At 35.9% G+C, this 17605-nt stretch overlaps 1 protein-coding gene across 5 annotated transcripts in view; it reads right to left on the bottom strand.

The window, feature by feature from the left end:
- Positions 1–17605, bottom strand: part of rasal2 (RAS protein activator like 2) — a 103197-nt gene that overhangs the window by 26965 nt on the left and 58627 nt on the right. For 3 of the 5 annotated variants that reach the window (XM_051130640.1, XM_051130622.1, XM_051130631.1), the window contains exon 4: positions 3768–3877. In XM_051130640.1, the coding sequence (XP_050986597.1) occupies positions 3768–3877 (110 nt within the window). Of the gene's footprint in view, positions 1–3767; positions 3878–8324; positions 8880–17077; positions 17418–17605 lie in introns of those variants that run through there. The other 2 variants (XM_051130656.1, XM_051130648.1) reach the window with 2 other exon arrangements.

Raw genomic sequence — 17605 nt, 5'->3', positions numbered from 1 at the left:
GATTGAGACTGTAGGAGAAAGAACCTAAATACATAAATGTTATAATTATTAGGAATAAAAAACATAATATTTTATTCCAACTCTGAACTCTGACTGAAGAAGTCCATAGGAGAAGCAACCTGAATGAATGAATGAATAAATGAATGAATGAAAAGTAGGGCTGTCATGATTCTTTGATTTAATTTGAGCACTCGATTTAAAAAAAAAAAAAAAATCCTTGATTGCATTTTGCCTGTGTCGAGTAACTGGCAAAATGCCGAAACTGGAACAAGAACGAACAAGAATCCATGAAACCATTATTAGACCATTTAGAAGATGTATATATTAGGTAATTTTAAAGCAAAAAATCGTTTGCTTAGGTCTACTTTTATTACCACAAAAAAAAAAAAAAAAAAAAAAAAAAAAAAATTAGAGCGGTCAGTAATGATTTTTGTAAACCAGTAATCAGTCGATTATTCGAGTCATTTGATGAATAATATATACACATATACATACACACACACACACACACACAAAATCAGTTGATGATTGAGTAATCGAACAAAAATATCTATCCATCATCTATCTAGATCAGAATAAGCAGTCGATTATTTTGATGATTAATCGAGTAATCTGATCATATATATATATATATATATATATATATATATATATATATATATATATATATATATATATATATATATATAAATATATAAAAAAAAGAATAATCATTACTCCTTTACAAAAATTGTTGCTGACAAGTTCCGAATGAACCAAAGAATGAATGAATGAGGAATTATAAAACATAAGGTGTATTGGCTATCAGGCGATATTAGAGATTTTGAACACGAAAATTATTACCGGCTTCTCACATTTGCCACAATTTTTCCTATCAGTCAGAATATGTGATCAGCCTTACTACTGTCTAACCTGTTTAACAGTGAAATTATTATTCCGAAGAAAAGAGGAAGTAGGAAGAGAAAAGCAGGAAGAAAAAGTCTGTGGGTTAGCTCAGTGGCTATACATTAAAATCCATGTAGGACAATGACTGTCTAAAAAAATAGGGCAGGGGAAGTGAGATTTGTCTCGTTTCAGATAAGTGCCAGACTGTAAGTTGAAAACCGCTTTGGCTAGTAGAAGGCCATTAACAGAAAAGTAGTGAGATAGTATGTGATAAATTAGTCATTCCTCATCAGAAGAAAGACGACAGAAAGCTTTATGTTTGAAAAGTGAGAAAGAGAGAGGGTGAAGAGAAGAGAGAGTGCGATGATGAAGCATTAATGTGGAAGGCGTCGCTGGATGAAGTATGATAAAACTGGGAAACAGAAAAAGCGTATTGTTCGGAAATCGTCCAGCAAAATCAAAACATCTTTTAAATTCCCACTCTGAGGTATGTGAACACTTTAAAAGCATTCGATATCAAAATAATTGGCACTAATAGAAAGTCCTCACTAACAGTTTCCACTCCTCTGGGAATCATGTGACAACTGCTGATGTATTTTAAAATTCAGGCTATAATACAGACTGACAGGCTTCAATGCAGTCTTCACATAATTCATATATCAATTATATGCTGCTTCAACACAGCCTGTCAATCAATGCTTCCATATTCCTAATAGAAAATGCCTTGAGCTGTAATTGACTTCATATTAAAAAAAGACATTCAACATCAAAGTCTTTTATCCAAGTGCACTAAACTAACATATTTGTCTAGGAATTATGTGACAGAGAGACACATATGCCCGATTAATCACTTATAAGATGACACACAGAAATGCTGGAGATATAAATATCTGCCTTGTCCCACTTCCTGCCTGGTTAAAAATATCATCAAACAATTTCTAATGCATCGCAGAGGCACAGACTGTTTCCAGAAAGTGCCTTTGTTACAATATAGCTATCGGAGAGAGCGTTCGCTCATTGTTAAAAAAAAACTCAAAATGAATGTGGAAACTCAAAAGGTATGTGCATATACCATATACACATATATATCATTGTGCTGAACCTCCATACTCACACATAGGAACTGGCCTGGAATAAGGAAGACCATTAGTGGCTGGAGATAAACGGAGGAGGACGACGTTTCACTAATCAGGGGCTCAAGAGGGTAATTAAAGTGGGGCATTTATCCCAAGCAGGAATTCTGCTCTATTTCAACATCAGTGCAGTGTGACATGTAACCAGTGTCTTGTAAAAGATGATGATTGATAGTGGGGACTAACACTACTATGAAAGAATGCAAAATTTAAAGGGATAGTTCACCCAAAAATGACAGTTCTAGTGCTGTGCAACGATTAATCGTGATTAATCGCATCCAAAATGTAAGTTTTTGTTTACCAAATGTATGTTTGTGTACGGTGTATATTTATTATGTATATATAAATACATACACAAGCATGGATATATTTAAGAAAAATATGCTGTTTATATATTCAATATATTTATATATAATATTAATTATATCAATAAAAACATACACATGTAAATACAGGAAATATTTTAAAATATATACTGTATGTGTTTATTTATATATACATAATGAATATACACACATATTTTATGTAAACAAAAACTTTTATTTTGGATGCTATTAATCACGATTGTACAGCATTAGACAATTCTGTCATTATTTACTCACCCTCATGTCGTTCCAAACATCTTCAGAACACAAATTAAGAAAAGAGAAGAAACGCTTGAATAAAGTAGTTATTTTTGTTTTCTTTGCGCAGAAAGAGTATTATCGTAATGGTTGAACCACTGATTTCACATAGACGATTTTATCAATTATCCTTATTTTCTTTCTGGGCCCTGCAGGTGTCAGTTGCATTGCTGTCTATGCAGGGTCAAAAAGGATATATGTACTTTAAAAACAGTTAAAAGCTATTATTCTCTTAGGTCTATGTTTAGTACCTCAAAAAAATTAATTATAATTATGTGATTCCTCGATTAATCATCAGAATAATCGACTGAATACTCGATTACCAAAATAATCGTCAGTGACAGCCCTAGTCAGAAAGTTGTTGTTATTGTTTTAAACCCGACTGACTTTCACTGAATGGACAGAAACTGTCCAAATGTCCAAAACATCTTTTGTCTTCGACAAAAGCACATAAGGGTGAGTAAACAATGACAGAATAGGTACAATTTGGGTGAAATATCTCTTTAAAGTGATTCTTTTCAATAAAAGCTAATGGTGAAAACAGGTTCAAGCTAGATTTTAGGTTACATTTGTCCATCCAAAGTTTTGTCATTCATCGTTTAAAACAAGTTATATGGGTTTGGAACAATGCTAGGGTGAGTACATAATGGCAATTTTCATTTTTGGGTGAACCATCCTTTTATATTTTTGACAGCAGCTCAAGCCATCTCCAAAACAGCGTTGTTTTTCCAGTCACTTTTTCCAGAATTTAACAGTGCAGTGTAACAAAACTACACATTGTTTCAAGAAAACACTAAATTGTGAATGAAACTCCTGAACGGTCATGAACTTTTAGCATTGCTGAGGCTGATTCATTCCTATGATTTAGCTCATTCATACAGTTTAAGTAAAAAAAAAATGTATGCATGTATATATATATATTAATGTTAATTAATGAACTGGACAATTTGCACTGGTCGCCAGTCGAAACAGTGAAGTACGCTCTAACAGCCCACAAAAAGACATTCTGGAGCCTAAAAATGAAATAATGGCTGACATAGCAGACTGTGTGAAGTAATTGAGGTCAGTGAGATGTTATGATGTGTTGGTATAATGCTGATATGAGTGCTTTGCTACATGAACTCACAGGCACTTTGAAGGGTGAGGAGTTGGGGCCATCCATGGAAATGTTCTTCTCTGAGCTGCCCAGCCCCGATATGCTCCTCCGCCTGGGAGAGCGCTCCGCAGACGCTTCCGCTGTGAGAGAAGAGAGGAAAGCAGGGATTAGATCAGAGGAAGTCTTCAGAGACACTGGGAGGATGTCTTTAAATGTTTTAATAGGCACAATAATGATTAGAGAACTACAGATATTTAAAACACAGTGTTGGAACACAGCAGTAGTCGACTGTGGAAATCTTCCAGGATGGAGTTTGACATTAGTGATAAATTTCTGATGCTGCAGACACTGGAATCTTTTTTAACTAGAATCAACATTTGTGCCAAACATTACTACTACTGTGGCTGCACTAATTTAAAAATGATGGCTGACACATAATCAATAATTATTTCATTATGTTATAGCTAAGGTCTGTATTATGAAAACTTATAAGCCAATCAGAATGCAACAGTGCAGTGGTGTATGTTCAGCTGCAAGGCAATTAAGTAGTTCAGTGCCAGCATTAATTGCATATTGCATTCTGTCTGTCCTATTTACTTATTATATATTAATTATAATTATATATAATCTAAGTAATAATAATAATAATTCATGTGACTTTGTGCTATGGAACAGCATAACTTGACTAACCAGTGAACCGATCTTGTTGCACAGCAGCTGAAATGTTGTTATTGTCTTTCTTAAATGCCTGAGCAAAGTCTGACGCCAAAGTATTTCTGTATAATTGCCTTCCAGAACTACCTCCAATAGCAAAGACCGCATTTGTTTTGTCTGCTCTAATAATAAAAAGAATGTTTCTTGAGCAACAGATCAGCATTTCAGAATGATTTCCAAAAGACACTGAAGACTTGAGTAATGGCTGCTAAAAATTCTCTTTTGCAATCCCAGAAATAAATTACTTTTTAAAATGCATTGAAATATATAACGGCCAGTTTGAAATGTAGTAATATTTGAAAATTTTACTGTTTTTACTGTTTGTTTTTTTAATAAATTAAAACATTACAAATCTTGAATAAAAAAAATAAACATGCAAAAATAAAAATTAAGCATGCACAAGATATTGAAATTTATGTGCATCCCTAATTATGATGTTTTAAAGGCACACTACCAGTCAAAAGTTTTTTAACAGTAAGATTTTTAATGTTTTTTGCTCACCAAGCCTGAATCTAAAATACAGCAAAAACTATAAAATATATTATTCCTGTGATTTCAAAGCTGAATTTTTAGCATCATTACTCCAGTCACATGATCCTTCAGAAATCATAATATTCTGACTTTCTGCTCAAAATACATTTTTATTATCATGCTGAAAACAGCGGAGTAGATTTTTTTTCAGGTTTCAGGATAAATATTATTTCAGATAAATGCTGATCTTTGGATCTTTCTATTCATCAAAGAATATTGAAAAAAAATTACACAACTGCTTTAAATATTGATAATAATAATAATAATAATAAAAAAGTTTTCTTGAAGAGCAAATCAGCATATTAGAATGATTTCTGAAGGATCATGTGACACTGAAGACAGGAGTAATGATGCTGAAAATTTAGCTTTGATCACAGGAATAAATAAAATTTTTAAACATATTCAAAAAGAAAGTTATTTTAAATAGTAAAAATGTTTCACAATATTACTGCTTTTACTGTATTTCGGATCAAATAAATGCAGGCTTGGTGAGCAGAAGAGACTTCTTTAAAAACCATTACAAATCGTACTGTTCAAAAACTTTTGACTGGTAGTATAGGTGTTGTTCCTTTGACTCTGACACTTCTTTGAACTCCGCTGCACCCATGATTGATCCTCCTGATCACCTGAAGTTCAGGGTCTAATAAAGTCACCTGCCCTCAGTAAATCCATCTCCCCCATAATGATGCCCAGCGGGTCGCTAGCAGAAATCTCTCGTCTGGCTAAAGTGCCAGTCAGACAGGTTTAAAAGAGTGAATTAACCCGAAGCTTTCAGTAAGTCCTCTTAATAAAGCACTCATCCATCCACTCATGAAAGCTCACTCTACCTGCCACCAGCAGACTTCCAGATGGGCGCCCTGTGGCTCTCATATAAAGCCACTCTCAGAAGTGGAATATTACTCATTTTCCTTTCATATCCAAGTTTATTTTTAATTTCCTCAGACCGATTTATTCTTCATTTGCAGGGAGCCCCACAGCCGATGTGTGTCAAGGATGGAACAGGACGTAACCTACATCCGCACGGCCTCCCAGAGATCCACCCCTCGGGCCGTCCTCCTCACCGAAGTGTGGATCACCCCATAATGAGTTAATTCACCCTGAGAAATAAAAACCCAGTCCATCACTGAACACGAGCTGCCACAGAACACCCGCCTCTCAGCGTCTGCACTGAATCAAGAAACACTGTTGAAACTGACCCAGAGGTCTCTGGCCAAGACGCTGTTTCTGGTTTCAGCTTGCAGGCCTCAGTGGATCCATACAATAGAGATTGTGCCTGGTCTGTTGGAGAACTGCCCACCGCTGCTCAAGATCAAACCCTCCACTCACAATAAAGAGCTTAAAGACATACACTAACAGGCAAAAGGTTTTGAACAGTAAGATTTTTAATGTTTTTTAAAGATGTCTCTTCTGCTCACTAAGCCTGCATTTATTTAAAGCAAAGCACAGCAAAAACAGTAAAATTTTGAAATATGTTTACTATTTAAAATAACTGCTTTCTATCTGAACAAAGCTGATTTTTTTAGCATCATTACTCCAAGAACAGCATTTATCTGAAATAGAAATCTTTTGTAACATTATAAATGTCTTTAACACTACTTTTGACTGGTAGTGTAGTTCACCCAAATATTCCAAACTTGTATGACTTATATTCTTTTCAAGACATTTAAACAACTGTTTTTATCCAAACAGTGAAAGACAATGGGGTCCAAAACAACTCCACCTCTTTTTTTAAAGGAACAGTCTATCCAAAAATGTAAATTCCGTCATTAATTACTCACCCTCATGTTGTTCCAAACCCGTAAGAACTTCATCTTCAGAACACAAATTAAGATATTTTTGATGAAACCCAAGAGCTTTCTGACCCTGCATATACAACAATGCAACTACCATGTTCAAGGCCCAGAAAGTTAGTAAGAGCATCATTAAAATAATTCAACAGTAACTTTACGTGCAAAGAAAACAAAAAATAACAACTTTACTCAATTTCTTCTCTTCCATGTCAGTCTTCGACGCACATTCATGACTGTGCCACAACGTGTCGAAGACTGACACGGAAAAGAAGAAATTGTTGAATAAAGTTGTTCTTTTCTTCTTTGCACATAAAAAGTATTCTCACTAACACGGAAGAGAAGAAATTGTGGTAGTTGCGTTGCTATCTACGCAGGGTCAGAGAGCTCTCAGATTTCATCAAAAATATCTTAATTTGTGTTCTGAAGATAAAGATGTTACAGGTTTGGAATGACGTGAGGGTGAATAATTAATGACAGAATTTTCATTTCTGGGTGAACTATCCCTTTAACTTTGATTCTATAGAGAATCTGGAACAGTATGAGGGAGAGTAAATGCTTCAAGAATTTTACTTTTGTGCAAACTATCGATTTAATATCTCACATACACAACAAACCTCTCATCTAATGAACAGGACATCATGATGTCTCTTAAACTACGCATCAGTCACGCTCGCATTTGGCCGATCTCCAGAGGACCATTGATTAACGGCTAAATTTAGCAGTTCAACCTGTTTTGCAGCCCAGGAGCGGCCCAGTCAAGTTCAGTGCAGTCCATCCGACTTCCTAAGACCTCAAGATGTGAAAAACACATCCGTTTCTAAAACACACTCTTAAAAATGAACATTCTTTAACAGCATTGATGGTTCCATGAAGAACCTTAATCATCCATAAAACTTTTCCATTGCAGAAAATGGAAAAAAAAAACGTTCCACTGCATCGCTACCAAAACCTCCGTTTGGAACCTTTGTTTTGTATGAAAACGTATCAGAACTCTGCTTTACAAGAACACAGACTTCACATTTTCTCCTGCACAGCCACAGTTGGGCTCTGTAGACCGCCTGTTGTATCATCGAGCTCCTCGGATCAAACTCTTCCATACATCACTCACACTCTCCGTGAAGTTGCTGCTTGCGCGAGGGCTCTGCAGTGCTGAACTTGACGTATCGCAGTGATCCCTATGACTAAGCACAGCGGTACTTATATTACAATACTGACGCCAGCAACTGAGATCTAGGGTCAGTTCCTAGGGAACGCACATTGTGGTAAAACATGCAACTTGAACGCACTTGCCATCACTTTGGATGAAAGCTAAATGCATAAATGCGAGTAAACGTAAACCAAGAGCAGCAAAACACCACCTCTTTTCGCCTCCGAACAAGCACAGACAACTTATCAAACAGGAAATGACTTGTAACAGCATATTCAACTCAGCTTCAATCAATACAGATTTTTTTAATGACCCTCCAAGCCTGAGAGCAAGACGATAACTTAATCGATTAAAGTTAATCTAATAAAACGCAGCTGAGAAAGAGAGAGAGAGAGCGAGAGATACCTCTATCACAGCTGTTGCCCATCACCTGCTGAATAAATGGAGCTGGTCACCATTGGATTGGCTGAAGAGTGACCATCGCCCTCGTCCAATCAGCTCAAGCGCTTTCCCTTTAATTGTCCATCACTCTGATAGAGATTGCGCCACATTGATAAACTGCAGCCTCTTCATTGTCCTGCCGTGGCTCGCTGCCACATCGTACCGTCTTCCTCTCTCTCCGTACCAGCACTCCAGCGCTCTCCCTCAAAGACTGAAACGTCCTCTGCTAAATCTCTCTCTTCCTTTCAGTCCATCCTCTCTCTGGGCAGCAATCCTAGTCCTCACTTTATCAGCCTCTTCCCTTTCTCTTTTTTGGCACACCAGCGGAAGAGATTTTACCGCATTTACTCAATCAATTGCTGTAACCTCACTCCTCTGTTCCTCTCAGCAGAACTGCAAGCACTTCCCATCCCTTTCTCGCTCTCTCTCTCTTTCTCTCTTCGTTCGCTTGTTCCCCCCCCTCTCCTCAGCGCATCTGGCTCCGTCTGCTTGCTGCAGCCTTGCACATTAGGAAAAACGAAGAGGCGCTCTTTGCCTCGAGACTTTTGTTTTCGTACTTCATGTGGGACACGGCTCTGGAGGCTTGGGCTGCGCGTGTGAATGCGTGTCATTTGTGCGAGGTGTGTTTTGGAGGTTGTTATAGAATGGAGAAGTAGAAAAAGAATAGAGAGGAAACACAAGCATGTATCAGATTACACTGCTGTATGGGTCAAAGCGTGTTATGGCTATTAGCTGAATGTGACCTACTGAAATAAGACAGAACTGAATGTGGTCTGAACTGAAGGTGTATGGTGCAGGACTGTGCGTGCTATACTTAGTATGTCCTTCAAAACCCTTATTGACTCTAATAAAGCAATAATGAACGCTATCAGAAAACAACGCAAGCCAGACTCAAATTTGACTGCCCATATTTGTCACCTCAAGGTTAGGGGTGGGTGATACCAGTAGACAGATCTAATGGGAGAAATATGTCAAATGATAGACTATTGAAAAATATCTCACGTGACGTTGCTGTTCTACGTGGTCACAAAAACATATTGTTTGCATGCGTTAAGCACTACGGTTCAAAAACATGATTTTAAGACGTTGAAACGCAACCAGCAGCGAAAGCGAACTCATTACGTTATATGCATGCTGTCACAAGTGAAGAATTATTTTTGCAGCTTTTTAGGAATGGTTAAATACACAAACTTGTATGCGTCAAAATGCCTGTCTTTGCAAGTATCCTTGTAAACACAGTAATCTAGGTCTTAGGTGAAAGCAAACAGCTGAGAAAGAAAACATGTGTAACAGTATCTTGGATCCGGGCAGCTCTTAAAGTGACAGCAGTCTAATATTCCAGCTGTCTGTCGTTCATGTTAACCAAACAACGAAAGAGAGAAAATCTCTCACTGCTCTTGACTAAATCACTTTTAGAACTTTAACAAGAAGAAAAACATATTTAATGTTTTTATACATTGGATTACTTTATTCAATGTATATTTATTTGTTCTACTGTAGTTTTTGTCCTATTGCTTGTAATTCGTTTCTTATTTAATTGCTGAGTTTATTTATCTTTGGTGAGCTTAAGTTTTTTTTGTTTTTTGTTTTTTTGTAGGCTAGTATTAGTATTTATTTATTTTTTTGATATTCTACAATGTAAAGTAATACAGTTCATTAACATTACCCAAAGATATTGCATGGCTTCCCTAATAAGTGAATAATTAAATTACTTAGAAGCAAGCACTGATAAACTTGTCAAATGTACAAATTAGTGGTTTAAATGCATTATACTGCAATAAATGTCATGGTGAATAAATGGCCTTGCAATTTCCTCTTTACTGTCACTTGCTGGGACTGCAAACATTAAAACGTTGACAAATAAATAATAAACATCTAAGATTTTTAATGCGTTTACTTTTGATTATCAAGGCTGCATTTATTTGATCAAAAATACAATTTATTGCATGCTGAAAACTTATTACTTAACTGTACAATTTTGAGATCCATCTTTTCACTCCGAGGACAACTGAGGGACTCATATGCAACCATTACAAAAGGTTCAAAAACTCACTGATGCTCTAGAAGGAAAAAACAATGCATTAAGAGCTGGGGGGTGGAAACTTTTGAAAACAATGAAGATGTGTACATTTTTCTTATTTTGTCTAAATATAAAAAAAAAACTGCCCTTCAGAAGCTACAGAAGATACTTACATGTTTCCCAGAAGACAAAATAAGTTAAATTTACCATGATCTTCAAATTTAAAAAGTTTTCACCCCCAGGTCTTAATGCATTGTGTTTCCTTCTGAAGCATCAGTGAGCATTTGAACCTTCTGTGATAGTTGCATGAGTCCCTCAGTTGTCTTCAGTGTAAAAATATGGATCTCAAAATCATACAGTCATTGTTGGAAAGGGTTCAAATATACAAAAATGCTGAAAAACCAAAGAATTTGTGGGACCTGAAGGATTTTTCTGAATTTTTCTGAACTGTTCAGGACAAACAATGAACACATTAAAAAAAAAAAAAAAAAATCAGGGTCATTTTGATTTTTATAAAATCAACTATTATTTTCTCTTGTGGACTATATGTAAATGTATTTTATGTGAAATATCTTATTAAGGTCATAGAAAAAATAACATGCATTTTGTATGATCCCTCTTATTTGGGTAGAATAATTAACATTTTGCAGACTCTGCAAGATGTATGTAACCTTTTGGCTTCAACTGCATATTAAAAAAAAAATCCTATATTGATAAATTATAGAACAAAAATGTGCACTGTTTACCAATGCAAATAGAAACTACATCAGAACACAAGAATGTATCCATTTTTGTACACTGAGTCAACTCAAAAAAAAAAAACAAACAAAAAAAAACACATATGAGACACAGGCAGTTCTGACAAACCAGCTATTCCCAGTGTCTACACTTTCATTTAGTTCCCTTAAATCACAGCTATGGCATCACACCTAGAATTATTCCTGTCTTTCTCTCTCCCTCTGCAGCTCTCAGCCCATCCATCTCCTCACTATATGCAGCCCAAGGTCAGACTGTCCCTGACTGTCCTCTGTCCCCTGGCGTCAGAGTCGACAGGTCTCCCTGTCAGCCCCTCAGCGAGGCCAACACAGCACGGTGTAGCGTCTCTCCTTCCCTCCTACCCTCCAGGCTGTGACTGCCCCTGAAAATCCACTTACTGCATCGATTTGGGCCCAGCCCTTTCTCGGATCAATACGGTGCTGGAGATAACAGAGGGGTTAAAATCAACACAGCAAGACCAGAAACAGGGACCCAGGCTGTAATTAGAAGTGATGCGGGTGTTCTGGTGGTGGTGGATAGGAGGGTGGGGGATGGGTGAGAAAGGGTGGTCCCTAGTTACATCGTAACTACCACCGCACTAGATTTTATTGAGCAATCAATCTGAGGTAAAATGCCATTTGGAGGGTGTAAAGGAATCAATATGGATTTGCCTAAAAGAAAGTGAAAAAGATTTGCCACAATGCTTTATCTAGAGCCAAACTGCCTGCAACATTAAGCATAACTGCACTTACATTATCCGTCATTCTCTGCATGGATGAGAAGACTGTTATTAAATGTACTGATATATGGATGCATTGTGTGAGAGACACAATTCACTGGAAAACTAGACTTTTACATTTGCTGTGTGGCGCTTGCTAAGGGTGGTTGGGTCCCTCCTTAACTATAAGTCTATGGGATTTTTGTTTTATTGCAGGTGTTTTATTGTGCATCAGTCTGTGAAAATCATAAGAGGGCAACTTGTGTTTCCAGCATTCACAGGCCTCAAATCTGTGAACCTGCTCTGAGTTTAGAACGATTTAATGTGCATTTTGGAACACAACATGCACCATCTAGCTTTGATTATTATTCTTATTATTATTGTCATTGTATTTTTTGATAAATACTCTTTTTTAACTTTACAGTGAAAACATTACAAAATTAATATTCTTATTTTGTTTTGCATTTAGTATTTTTTATATTTTTATTTAGTAATAATGATAATAATTAGCAGTGGTACTAGAAGCAGCAGTAGTATTTTACGACCATACTGACATTTATTTACATTGACATTCTAACCTCCACCAAATCATGAATTCAGTTTTATTTTTTTCTTAAATTCATTTTTTTTTTCCAAATTCTCTTTTTGCCGTTTTCATTTTTTTCTGTTTTAAATTTTCTAGACTGTTTTAATGTTTAAACCAAGAAATACTGATAAAAAAAAAGCATGTCTAATTAATTAATATGATGAAACGTACACAATTTATTAAAAGATTATCCAAAAATTACATTTTTCAGGCCTATGAAATCCTTTTTATTTTTTCTGTTTTTTCTTTGTTTGTTTGTTTGTTTTTCCAAATTCTGTTTTTTTCAATTTTAATTTTTCTGGATTCATATTTTTTTTTCCAGTTTTAAAATTTCTAGACTCTGTTTTTAATGCAGCTATTTATTAAAAGTTCAACAAAAAAATACATTTTTAAGGCCTATGAAATCCTTTTTATTTTTTCCCAAATTCCATTTTTTTTTTTTTTTTTTTTCTTTGTTTGTTTTTCCAAATTCTGTTTTTTCCAGTTTAATTTTTCTGGATTCGTTGTTTTTTTTTTTTTTTCAGTTTTAAATTTTCTAGACTCTGTTTTAATGGTTAAATCAAGAAATATTAATCAAAAAGCATGTCTAATTAATTAAAATCACGAAAAGTACACAATTTAACAGCAATTTATTAAAAGTTTAACAAAAAAATTTTAAGGCCCTATGAATATGTTTTTCTCTATAGTATTTTTGTAAGGTCTTGTTCTCGTGGTCATGTTGGGGTAATGAGTAAAGTTGGGTATAGTGCTCAGTGCTCAACAACAAGAAAGTTTAACAAAAAAAAATTTAAGGCCCTATGAATATGTTTTTCTCTATAGTATTTTTGTGGCTTAATATTCACAGACATGCGTTAAGTGTACTGACTTAGTTTTGATTTATTCATCCAAAATTCAGCAAATTCCGTAACACTCCGCGTTATATGGTAAATTCCATTTTTATGACTGGATTCTGTGATTCCGTCTGCGTTTTTCCCATCGCGGAAATCATCGGGCCCTAAAATAATTAAAAATTGCAATTGCAATTAATATATAACTGCCGTCAATGCATGCTTGTTGTTGAGCACTGAGCACTCTACCCAACTTTACTCATTACCCCAGCATGACCACAAGAACAAGACCTTACAGAAACTGACAACTTTATCAATACTACATGTTGGAACAGTATGGAATACATGAAAAGCCTACTTGTCAGGCCTCTCCACACCATCACAGTAAAGATGATGATACCTGATATGAAATGTGCAGGCCGGGTATTAATTATTCATATTTAGTGGAACAGCAGGGGCAACAGCGAAGCTGAGCAAAGCTCCACGCTTCCACCTCACGCAACTGCAGCATTTCTCTGCATCATAATGCTTGGAGATGGTAAGCTATAGGAAAATCCTCCATGAAAGCCACTGCAAAATGCAGTGGGGCTTTAGTCAGTTAGTGGAAATGCACACTGTGACCAGACAGGATTTACTCAGAAACACTTATCCATGGACCCGTTATCCCAATGATTTTTTTTCTTTCAGTCAGATACCTAAGAGCATTTTATGACGGGTTATATTTCTTTTTATTGCTGGATTTACCATACTTCAAACTTCTGTGTGCAGTGCTACAGATTGATGGCGCTACAGAACACTTCCAGAAGCGTTTGCTGACTAAGACAGCAATTTCTCTCTTGCCTTGTCTTGCCGTTTTGGTTCAGGTTGGTGCACCTTCTTAAATACCACCACTCTTATCAAATGAAACAAGTGCAAACAGAAGCACAATAGTGCATTTATTCTCTTCCTTCCCTGATGACAAGACTTCGGTCACTATTTACTTTTCCATCTATCCGTTTTTGTGTGATTCCAAACGTCTGGAATGTAGTGATGTCACAACACTTAGCTGTGAAACTGGAGACTCGCAAGATGTCTTTTCCACTCTTACACTAAGCAGACAGGTACGGCACACCTTGCAACTCATGGACATTGCATTGTTTTAGTTTTACGACGCCTCAGAATCTAAAGGTCAAAACAGGTTTGGTCAAAAACGTGGGAAAATCACAGACAGGTATTTCAGGTTTAACATCAGGTATTAAAAGTACACTGAGGTTCATATTAGGGGGTCATACAGTGTACTTAAAGACTTCCTTACCACTCACATATGGAGCACGTAGACAATAGAGTCATTGTATGTTATGACTGTCATGTTTAGATGATGCTATTCAAGGTATCCATAGTCACAAGGCCAGTTTCAGGCCTCAGTGACAGTGTAAAAATCCCGTCAGACGAGGACAGGGCAAGGAACAATAAAGACTGAATGACTCCAAGAAGGAGTTTACATCCAAATAATCTTTTCCATGACAAATCAGCCTATTTCAATATGCTTTGGGACTCTGAAATCCCAAGGGAGTTGAGTGATATTTATAATTGAAAACTCATGGCAATGGCACTCATGTGTTTTTCTTTTGGCATGCAAAACTACTGGACGGTCTCTTCACAAATTGAGAAACTGGTGGCATTTCTCAGAAAGCAATCTCTGCATGATTAGCTTATCCCAAATCTTATTAATGTTCTTTGTAATCTAGCTATTTCATATGTATTTATTGTATTTCATCATTTATTTTTACTGCAGGATAGTTGCTTTTACACACACACACACACACACACACACACACACACACACATAAAACAGCTTTGCTATACAAATTTAAAATGGCCTATGATATCTTCTATGTAAACATCGAAAAAAAACAATTTTCAACAATTTAATGTGCATTTTGGAACACAACATGCACCATTTAGCTTCAATATTATTATTCTTCTTATTGTGACTGTATTTTTTGATAAATACTCTTTTTTAACTTTACAGTGAAACATTACAAAATTAATATTCTTATTTTGTTTTGCATTTAGTATTTTTTATATTTTTATTTAGTAATAATGATAATAATTAGCAGTGGTACTAGAAGCAGCAGTAGTATTTTACGACCATACTGACATTTATTTACATTGACATTCCGCCACAACCTCCACCAAATCATGAATTCAGTTTTATTTTTTTCTTAAATTCAGGTTTTTTTTTTCCAAATTCTCTTTTTGCCGTTTTCATTTTTTTCTGTTTTAAATTTTCTAGACTGTTTTAATGTTTAAACTACGCAATACTGATAAAAAAAAAGCATGTCTAATTAATTAATATGAGCCACAGAAAACAATAAATAAATTTTTACTGCAGCATAGTTGCTTTTACACACACACACACACACACACACACATATAGTCTAGTTTATTATCCTTGTGGGGACTCTCCATAGGCGCAATGGTTTGTATACTGTCCACACTGTATTTTCTATCCCCTTATTCTAACCCTACCCCTAAACCTAACCCTTACAGAAAACTTTCTGCATTTTTACTTTCTCAAAAAAATCTCATTCTGTATGATTTATAAGCTTTTGTACCCATGGGGACCTCAAGCCAGTCCCCACAATGTCAAAAATTTCAGGTTTTACTATCCTTGTGGGGACATTTGGTCCCCACAATGTAGCAAAAACAAGTACACACACACACATGCATACATAAAACAGCTTTGCTATACAAATTTAAAATGGCCTATGATATCTTCTATGTAAACATGGAAAATAACAATTAACATCAGATTCCTTTCAGATCTGGGGGAAAAACTCAAGTAATTGGACAGCAATTAATATAGTTCAAATTCAGGGTGTTGTGCTATGATTAATTCAATGGAAGCATCTCTATCCCTTTAATGCATGAGCATAATAGGATGGATGACATTAAAAGGGCAAATAAATAAATAACAGCAGTGGACGCCAGGAGGGGTGACCGTTAATGAAGGATAGGGGTGCAGGCAAGCGGAAGAATCGATGCTTTCTTCTACTTAACGTTAAAGGCACGATGACAACGACCCATTGTTAATCTAAATTAGGCTTTAATTAAAGCGGACAAGGAAAATGTCCACTTTTAAAACCAGAGCCCTAAAAAAAGATGAATGGGAATCCTTTCCAATCCGGTACCATGAACGATTCTTTTTAGTACTTCAAATTTCATTCATCTTTATAAAACACTACTGAATAAGCATCACAGGCTTTAACACACAGACTAACAATTCTTAGTTTAAAACACGGCAATATATTCATTTAGTAACATCTCCGAGTGCTTCACTAAAATGAATCGATTCAAAAGAGTCATTTGCTCGGAAATCGGACTAACAGTGCGTTAGGAGTCGGTTCTTTATAAAAGTGAATCACAGAGTCATTCGTTGGGAATCGAACTACACTAGTCACGCTGTATGTTTCAAACATTGAATTCAGAGTATTTTAATACGGCTTTTCGTCCGAAACGGCGGGAAACACAAGTTTACGAAACGTAATTAAATTAAAAAGCACTGTTTATTGGTTCCAAAACGGAAACAGAAACGTAAACAGAGTCGTTTACATCAGTAAAGCAGTTTCAAGTTGAGACAACTGTTGAATACACACTACATCATCATATTCCCGAATTGGTATTTAAAATAGCAACACTATAACAATACTACTTCGTAGTAGACCAAAGTCTCAAATGTGTACGTAACGTAATATCAATTCAAACTCACACAACTTACTGCCGTGTGGCTCCACAACCGCTGAACATAAAGTGATGCGGAAAACATACCTATAAATTCCATTGTTGATATCAATGGCGCAATCAGTTATAGTCACATCCCTTCGCGAAAACAAAATGAAACAGTCCCAGAAAGCAGATGATTTGAGGCGAGCCGGTGTTCAGTGAGTGAAGTCTCTCACACCCCCTTCACGCAGTCGATACACTGAGGAATGCAGTAAAGCCTGAGCCCGATCCAGTCAGTCTCAGTCAAACCCACTCCGTTCTCTCTGTTCGTCTATTGAAAAGAGCACAATGGCTGTTCTCTCCGAGGATCCTTTAATCTACAGACGACCGCACACTGTCCATCTTCAGACATTAAATTACCTTGAAATGTATTTACCCAATAAATCAAGCACTTTGACAAGATAAATCCCTGGTATTTCACCCAAAATGAAAGTTCAGTATTTTACTGGCAATTATGTTGTTCTACCGAAGAAAAGCCTTTATAGGCTGAGGGTGAAAAGAAAAATGGTTTTAAATATAAAGATGCCATTGAGTCGATACAGCATTGATCCTGATACAGAACAGAAATATAAA

The sequence above is a fragment of the Labeo rohita genome, chromosome 2 (genome assembly GCF_022985175.1).
Source record: "Labeo rohita strain BAU-BD-2019 chromosome 2, IGBB_LRoh.1.0, whole genome shotgun sequence".
In the NCBI taxonomy this organism is placed as follows: domain Eukaryota; kingdom Metazoa; phylum Chordata; class Actinopteri; order Cypriniformes; family Cyprinidae; genus Labeo; species Labeo rohita.
This window is presented reverse-complemented; position numbering and strand designations above follow the sequence as displayed.